Source organism: Corylus avellana, chromosome ca9 (assembly GCF_901000735.1).
Source record: "Corylus avellana chromosome ca9, CavTom2PMs-1.0".
Classification (NCBI taxonomy): domain Eukaryota; kingdom Viridiplantae; phylum Streptophyta; class Magnoliopsida; order Fagales; family Betulaceae; genus Corylus; species Corylus avellana.
In genome coordinates, this window is record NC_081549.1 from 2,485,389 (window position 1) to 2,493,455 (window position 8,067).

Below are 8,067 nucleotides of genomic sequence, written 5' to 3' on the forward strand. Positions count from 1 at the left end.
TTCACGAGCAACCCCACGAGGTGAAAAGCAAGTACTACAAGAGAGATGAGGGGCAGGGCGTGATGTACGCAAGCAACAACGACTTGTACCGAGCCAACGCGGCTGCGTGGCACGACTCATTGCAGGCGTGGACGGCTCCAACGCCACCGAAAGCGGAGGATATACCGGAGGTTTGTAGGAAGGAGATGGTAGCATGGGATAAGCTTGCAACCGAGGTGGCAGAGACTGTGATGGAGTTGCTGTCACAAGGGTTGGGGTTGGAGGCTTGGAAGTTGAAGGAGTTAAAGTGCTCCGATTCAAGGGCTTTTGTGGGTCATTGTTATCCGTACTGTCCTCAGCCAGATCTGACGGTGGGGATTACATCGCATACTGATCCGGGCGTGGTGACGGTTCTGCAGCAGAACCACGTGCCTGGCTTGCAAGTGAAGCGTGCGGATGAGTGGGTGAACGTAAATCCTGTGCCTGGAGGTTTGATTATTAACGTTGGAGACTTTCTTCAGGTAAAGTTAAACTATAGACTCCTATAGAGAATATATACTAAAATTTTGTCAAGTTGTTTAATTGGATTTTGTTTTATCTTTCTTATTTGTAGATACTCTCAAATGGAGAGTACAAGAGTGTACAACATCGTGTACTAGCTAATTCCTATAAAGAAGCACGAATCTTCATCGTCATGTTTTTCAACGTAAAAAAAGGGAAAGATTGTTATTATGGACCTCTGCCGGAGTTGTTGTCACCGGAAAAGCCAGCTATCTATGAGAAATTCACTATGCAGGAATATTTAGAGAATTTTTATTGCAAAGGATTGGATAGTAAGAGTATGATCGGGAAAATTACAATACAAAATTAGCATATATATATATATCATGGCATTTTGTATAATAAAAGGGATGGTCTCCATCGATCACTATTTAATTAATCAGCATTGTTAATAATCATGCTTATAATTAGTATATGGAACTAATGAAAGCACCCTATATATGGGATGTCTTTTTGTTTATTTATTTATTTTTAATTTGTTATAAGAAATTGGCCGCCATGATAGTGTAATAATGCTACCGACCCCCTTTGGCTATGAGCCTTAATTGTCACGAGTTCTCTCTTCTTGATCGATTGTGGGCTTGTGGGTATTGAGCATGAGAATATCAATGAACTATTCAAGTAAAATATTCAAATATCATTCATCAGACCCAAAAGAGAGAGAATATATACGTAATATTAATTGATCAATGCACATTTTTCTTTTTCTTTCATCTTTACTCTTTTGGAGATGCCAAAAAAAAAAAAATTATGTCAAGGATTTTAAATACTAAATTCATCATTTTTTATAAATTTAATTTTTTTTGGAATAATTTGTAATTTAACATAGTATTAAAGATATGGATGAGTTCTCCTTAATTATGGTTATCTTCTTCTATTCAGCTTTAGTGTCCTTTCTTTTGGAGTACTCTTTTTTCTTTGATATTGCATAGATTTTTGGTCCCACATTTATCAACTAGTGGGATATAGATGTGTTTATATGCTTTGCAGGTCATCTGTCAAATGACAATTAATTAAATGAATCAATTATACTTATCAATCATAAGCCCACACAATTTAATGTCATACGGATAACACGTCTTGATTTCCCTGCCTGCTGTTTTCTGTTAGCATCCACACAATAATTGTAGTCACATCAATGAGTTTGTAGCTCTTAATTTTTTCAGAGTGCATGGGGGTGTTTCATTTGCAATCGGGCATGTTTTAGATGGCTGTTTAAGGAATTGAGAAAATTTCTCTAATTTTTTTTTTTTTTTTCTTCTATAAATCAAGTAAATAGATGAGAAAAAGGAGGCTTTGGTTCATAAATTTTGAATTATGAGCGAAATGGATCTCAGTAGTTGTAGCTAGGCAGAGGCATAATTCTCATCACCAATCACCATCCAAAAACCTGTGGGGGAGACAAACAGTAATTGACTCTATGTGAGAGATTTTTTTTTAGTTGTGTCTATTCTGTGTGAGAGATTGATATAGACATAAAGCTACGTCCTTTAATCCTTTTGTAGACGAAGCTCACCTAAAATCTAATTGGTCCTCAACCCATCCAGTGACCAACCTTTTTATAATACTAGCAACCAATTAGATGTGAATTTAATATAAAATTAAAAAAATTGATCCGTTTAATTATACGTTATTGATGACTTATATATTTTTATACCTATAAATCAACACTATCGAACTCGACACGGAAACTAATGCTGATATATTCTTAAAATGTACTCAAATATAAAGACTAAATTTTGATATTTTCCATATATATATATATATATAACAAAACCAGGCGCTTACAAGTTACAACCAAACCAAGCATTTGACGCATCCCAGATTTTCTGAAACTCAAATCGCTAAAGAAACATGGCAGCCATTGATGCAGCCTCCAGCTACGACCGCAAGAAGGAGATCACGGAGTTCGACGAGTCCAAGATTGGCGTGAAGGGCCTCTCCGATTCCGGCATCACTTCCATACCCCGGTTTTTCGTCCACCCTCCTGAAACCCTTTCCGACCTCAAATCTTCCTCCACATGCGCGAGCATTCCCGTCATCGACCTCTCCGGCGTCAACTCTGCCGCTCACCGCCCCAAAATCGTCGAACAAGTGAAAGAGGCGGCCGCAACATGGGGCTTCTTCCAGGTGATCAACCATGGCGCTCCCGTGCAAGCAATGGAGGAGACCATCAACGGCATCAAAGCTTTTCACGAGCAACCCCACGAGGTGAAAAGCAAGTACTACAAGCGAAGCGAAGGGCAGGAGGTGTTGTACACGAGCAACAACGACTTGTACAGAGCCAACGCAGCTGCGTGGCACGACTATTTGCAGGTATGGATGGCTCCAACGCCACCGAAAGTGGAGGATATACCGGAGGTTTGTAGGAAGGAGGCGGTAGCATGGGCTAAGCGTGCAACCGAGGTGGCAGAGACTTTGATGGAGTTGCTGTCTCAAGGGTTGGGGTTGGAGGCTGGGAAGTTGAAGGAGTTGAAGTTTGCGGATGGGAGGCTCTTTGTGGGTATTTGTTATCCGTACTGTCCTCAGCCAGATCTGACGGTGGGGATTACACCGCATACTGATCTAGGTGTGGTGACGGTTCTGATGCAAAACCACGTGCCTGGGTTGCAAGTGAAGCATGGGGACGAGTGGGTGAACGTTGATCCTGTGCATGGAGGTTTGATTATTAACGTTGGAGACTTTCTTCAGGTAAAACGCACTAAACTATGTATTCTATATTTGTCAATTAGTTGTCTACTCTTAATTCGATTTTGATTTAATTATTTGTAGATAATCTCTAATGGAGAGTACAAAAGTGTACAGCATCGTGTGCTGGCTAATTCCTATAAAGAAGCACGAATCTCAGTTGTCATGTTTTTCAACGTAAGCCCAGGGAATGATAATTGCTGCTATGGACCTTTGCCGGAGTTGTTGTCACCGGAAAAGCCAGCTATCTATCGGAACTTCACCGTAAAGGAATATGGTGAGAATTTTTATAGCAAAGGGTTGGATAGTAAGAGTATGATCGAGAAAGTTAAAATGCAAAACTAGCACATATATGTGTTTCATATATATATATATATATATATATATATATATCAAGGCGTTTTGTATAATATATACCATGGCATTTTGTATAATAAAAGGGATCCCTCGATCCCTACTTAATTAATAAGCATTATTATCATGCTTATTAGTATATTGAACTTATGGAAGCACCCTCTGGGCTATCTTTTTATTTATTTATTTATTTTTAATTTGTTATAAAAAATAATTGGCTACCGACACCCTATGAGCCTTATCACATGCAAGTTCTTTTCTTGATTGTGGCTTTGTGGGTAATTGAGCCTGAAAATTTAAATCCTTACTAGTCACTAATCAGAATATCAATCAAATATCATTCAGCAGACCCAAAAGATCGAGAGAATACCTCACATTATCGGTGGCCATTTTTCTTTTCCTTTTATCTTTCTTTCTTTTGGTGGGACCTAAAGGTACAATTTTATATATATATATATATATATATATATATAGATCGATCTGATAGCTTCACCGAAAAGTTTGAGTGAAGGAAGAATGTCAAGTATGGAGTTTTTGTGTCTTTAGGAAGTAGTTCAATCGGCTGTGGACCACACTTAATGAATTAAAGGCCAATAGTTCAAATTTTTCCTCCTCTTTTTTTTTGTGTGGACATTTCAAAAAAATAAATAAATAAAAGAGAGTAAGGGGTTCTTGTAATTCAGCAAGTACCATAAAGTTTGTTTGAGGGTTGCGCTTGATTGCTAGGTGTAGAAAATTTCAGAGAATTTGATTGATATTTGATCGAGCGATTTGAGATCGAGTTCGATCGATTGAAAATGCAATCTTTGTTTGACCGAGCAAACTTGAAATAAGGGCAATTTTGTACTTTTTTTATTTTTTTATTTGTGAAGTTGCGACTCTACTTTTATCTAAACTCGATGAATTAGGATGGTCAAACTGACTATAAATTTATATATTTCAATTTTATCAATAAAGAACACTCCAAAATGATATTTTTCTTTCAGTTTTCCTCCAATTTTTGGAGTTTTTCATGTGCTTGCAAATTTAGCTGATCACTCGGCCAAGCTCTTGCATCATAAATATACAAGCTAGCCCTTCTAGCTAATTATTTAATTCTTAATTAAGAGGTTTATTTATATCCTATATATATAGAAGTGGATGGGTTACTGCTTGCCACGTACTGCATACGTTAATCCAATCATCATCGCTTGTCAGCCAACACCTTTAGAAACCACAAATGGGCAAATTAGTGGACCTGTGGCAATGGGGAGCCCAGGAGGAGGTGGAGTTGTACGCACGTGTTATCCCCACAGAAGTTAGTGATGTATATGTGGGCATTTGGAGATCAGCACAATTATTGTTTTAGTGGAATACATGCATTTCACCTATATTTCATGTGAACTTTGAAGAAGTGGCCTAACTTAAAGAGCAAGAGATAAAATGAGAGACATGGATCAATTGATGAATAACTTGGTACGTACGTGCATGTCCCACGTTGCTGATTTCTCTGTTTGTTGTTTTCTGTTAGCATATGGTCTATAGACAATGCACGTTTATGATTTTGTTGGACATTATTGTAGTCACATAAATGAGTTTGTAACTCTATTTTCAATTTTTCGGAGTGGGTCCTTCATTTGCAGGCAGACGCGTTTTAGTTGGCTGTTTAAGAATTAAGGAAGCCGGTTTCCCCAAAAATCAGTGAGAGCTAGAGACAGAAACAGTCCTTATGTGAGAGAGACATAATTAATGGCTACGGCCTTGTCTAGTTGTCCTAGAGGCTAGAGTTGGGGGTGAGGTAGACACTGGATAGTACTTATCTGATCAGTATTCAATTCAGTGGTCCGAGAGGGGTATTGATGACATTACTATTGTATTTAGTTGACTATTCGGAATTTCTGCTTCCCTCACCCCAATTCATACACTCTAATTTGGGCCGAATCTATTACCAACTCTACATAAAATTACTAAGTTATAATTGAAAATTTTGATTTTTTTAATTAAATGTTATGGTTAATTTTTATAATTTTATATCTATATTTCAAAACCCAACAATGACCATCCTAGCACCCTTTTATTTTGTTCCTAAGCATTATTATCATATTGATCAAATTTTACTCATCAAAATAATCAATATATATATATATATATATATATATATATATATTATCAATTTTTTTAATGCCCCCCTAGCAACCCCACCATTTTACCTATCAATTTTTATTATTTAATATAAATATTATTTTTTAAATATTTCTTTATTTTTTTCTAACTTTTTTCAAAGAATAGGGAGGGAGAGAGAAAAGTAATATTACTTTTTATTCATTTGCTGGGAAATAGTGAGGGTTGTTTATCCACCACACCAAAATTACTATTTTGCTGAGTTGGTTGGAGAAATATTTTTGTAATTTTGAATAATTTGACTCATAAAAAATAATAATAATAATAATTTAGTTAAGTTGCTAGAAATCCTCTAAAGGTATGTTTGAGATTGCGTTTGAGAAATATAAACTAAAATAGTGTTTTTACCTTTGGACAAAATCTTTATTTTTATTTTTATTTTTTAAAGTGTGTTTTGGTCATTTTTAGGCCTTTTAACATTTAAAAGCGCTTTGAATTTTTTTTTTTTATCAAACTTGTATTTGTTTTTTCAAATAAATTTTTAAAATGTTAAAAATATTTTTAAACTTTCACAAACCAACCCTAATATGGATGCCTCCTGCGGCCATCATTTATGCCCACTACTTGCACAACCCTTATTTTCAACCAAACCAATCATCTGAATCATCTAATCTAACGCGCACAACCCATATTTTCTGAAACTCAAAATCACCATGTTAAAAAACATGGTAGGCATTGATGCAGCCTCCGGCTACGACCGCATGAAGGAGTTCGATGAGTCTAAGATTGGGGTGAAGGGCCTCTCCGATTCCGGCGTCACTTCCATCCCTCGGTTCTTCGTCCACCCTCCCGAAACCCTCTCCGACCTCAAATCTTCCTCCACATGCGCGAGCATCCCCGTCATCGACTTCTCCGGTGTAAACTCCGCCACTCATCGCCGCAAAATCGTCGAACAAGTGAAAGAGGCGGCCACAACATGGGGCTTCTTCCAGGTGATCAACCATGGCGCTCCCGTGCCAAAACTGGAGGAGACCATCAACGCCATCAAAGCATTTCACGAGCAACCCCACGAGGTGAAAAGCAAGTACTACAAGAGAGATGAGGGGCAGGGCATGATGTACACGAGCAACAACGACTTGTACCGAGCCAACGCGGTTGCGTGGCACGACTCATTGCAGGCGTGGACGGCTCCAACGCCACAGAAAGCGGAGGATATACTGGAGGTTTGTAGGAAGGAGATGGTAGCATGGGATAAGCGTGCAATCGAGGTGGCAGAGACTGTGATGGAGTTGTTGTCACAAGGGTTGGGGTTGGAGGCTGGGAAGTTGAAAGAGTTAAAGTGCTCCGATTCAAGGGCTTTTGTGGGTCATTGTTATCCGTACTGTCCTCAGTCAGATCTGACGGTGGGGATTACATCGCATACTGATCCGAGTGTGGTGACGGTTCTGCTGCAGAACCACGTGCCTAGGTTGCAAGTGAAGCATGGGGATGAGTGGGTGAATGTAAATCCGGTGCCTGGAGGTTTGATTATTAACGTTGGAGACTTTCTTTAGGTAAAGTTATACTATATAGTCTGTCATCCTAAAATTTTGTTAAGTTGTTTAATCGAATTTTGTTTTATCTTTCTTATTTGTAGATAATCTCAAATGGAGAGTACAAAAGTGTACAACATCGTGTGTGCTAGCTAATTCTTATAGAGAAGCACGAATCTCTATCGTCATGTTTTTCAACGTAGAAAAAGGGAAAGATTGCTATTATAGACCTTTGTCGGAGTTGTTGTCATCGGAAAAGCTAGCTATCTATATGAAATTCACCATGCAGGAATATTTAGAGAATTTTTATTGCAAAGGATTGGATAGTAAGAGTATGATCAAGAAAATTACAATACAAAATTAGCATATATATATCATGGCATTTTGTATAATAAAAGGGATGGCCTCCATCGATCCCTATTTAATTAATCAGCATTGTTAATAATCATGCTTATTAGTACATGGAACTAATGAAAGCACCCTATGGGATGTCTTTTTATTTATTTATTTATTTTTAATTTGTTATAAGAAATTGGCCGCCATGATATATAGTGTAATTCTACCGACCCCCTTTGGCTATAAGCCTTGTCACGAGTTCTCGCTTCTTGATCGATTGTGGGCTTGTGGGTATTGAGCATGAGAAATTGAGAATATCAATGAACTATTCAAGTAAAATATTATAATATCATTCATCAGACCCAAAAGAGAGAGAATATATACGTAACATTAATTGATCAATGCGCATTTTTCTTTTCTTTCATCTTTACTCTTTTGGCGGGTCCGTTCGTCGATAGAAAATGCATTCTTTTGTTGAATGGAGCAAACTTGTAAATAAGGGTAATTTTTTACCCTT

The 8,067-nt window shown here is 37.6% G+C and overlaps 3 protein-coding genes across 4 annotated transcripts in view; all 3 read left to right on the forward strand.

Moving 5' to 3' along the window:
• Window positions 1-1,024, forward strand: part of LOC132191693 (1-aminocyclopropane-1-carboxylate oxidase homolog 4-like) — a 2,403-nt gene extending 1,379 nt beyond the window's left edge. The window contains exons 2-3 of the mRNA XM_059606785.1: window positions 9-500; window positions 593-1,024. Coding sequence (XP_059462768.1) covers window positions 9-500; window positions 593-850 — 750 coding nt within the window. The 3' untranslated portion in view covers window positions 851-1,024. The remainder of the gene's footprint in view (window positions 1-8; window positions 501-592) is intronic.
• A 1,220-nt stretch (window positions 1,025-2,244) lies between these two features.
• On the forward strand, window positions 2,245-3,764 carry LOC132192225 (1-aminocyclopropane-1-carboxylate oxidase homolog 4-like). Its single transcript, XM_059607499.1, has 2 exons — window positions 2,245-3,231; window positions 3,313-3,764. Exons 1-2 carry the CDS (start codon window positions 2,395-2,397, stop codon window positions 3,571-3,573), a joined length of 1,098 nt encoding a protein of 365 aa, XP_059463482.1. The 5' UTR covers window positions 2,245-2,394; the 3' UTR covers window positions 3,574-3,764.
• Window positions 3,765-6,274: 2,510 nt separating this feature from the next.
• On the forward strand, window positions 6,275-7,711 carry LOC132161670 (1-aminocyclopropane-1-carboxylate oxidase homolog 1-like). Of its 2 annotated transcripts, none has more exons than XM_059571840.1 (2): window positions 6,275-7,203; window positions 7,319-7,711. In XM_059571840.1, the coding sequence occupies exons 1-2, from the start codon at window positions 6,396-6,398 to the stop codon at window positions 7,576-7,578; spliced, it is 1,068 nt and encodes a 355-aa protein (XP_059427823.1). In that variant the 5' UTR covers window positions 6,275-6,395; the 3' UTR covers window positions 7,579-7,711. The 2 variants fall into 2 exon arrangements, with proteins under 2 accessions (XP_059427823.1, XP_059427824.1); XM_059571841.1 differs by having other exon boundaries at window positions 6,275-7,235; window positions 7,319-7,443.
• The last annotated feature ends 356 nt before the right edge of the window (window positions 7,712-8,067 follow it).

What these genes read in the sequence shown, in the direction of transcription:
- LOC132192225 (XM_059607499.1), top strand. Translation starts at nt 2,395, where the DNA reads ATGGCAGCCATTGATGCAGCCTCCAGCTACGACCGCAAGAAGGAGATC. An exon ending in ACGTTGGAGACTTTCTTCAG is followed by an intron (nt 3,232 to 3,312) that starts GTAAAACGCACT and finishes AATTATTTGTAG; the next exon opens with ATAATCTCTAATGGAGAGTA.
- LOC132161670 (XM_059571840.1), top strand. Translation starts at nt 6,396, where the DNA reads ATGTTAAAAAACATGGTAGGCATTGATGCAGCCTCCGGCTACGACCGC. An exon ending in TGTAAATCCGGTGCCTGGAG is followed by an intron (nt 7,204 to 7,318) that starts GTTTGATTATTA and finishes TCTTATTTGTAG; the next exon opens with ATAATCTCAAATGGAGAGTA.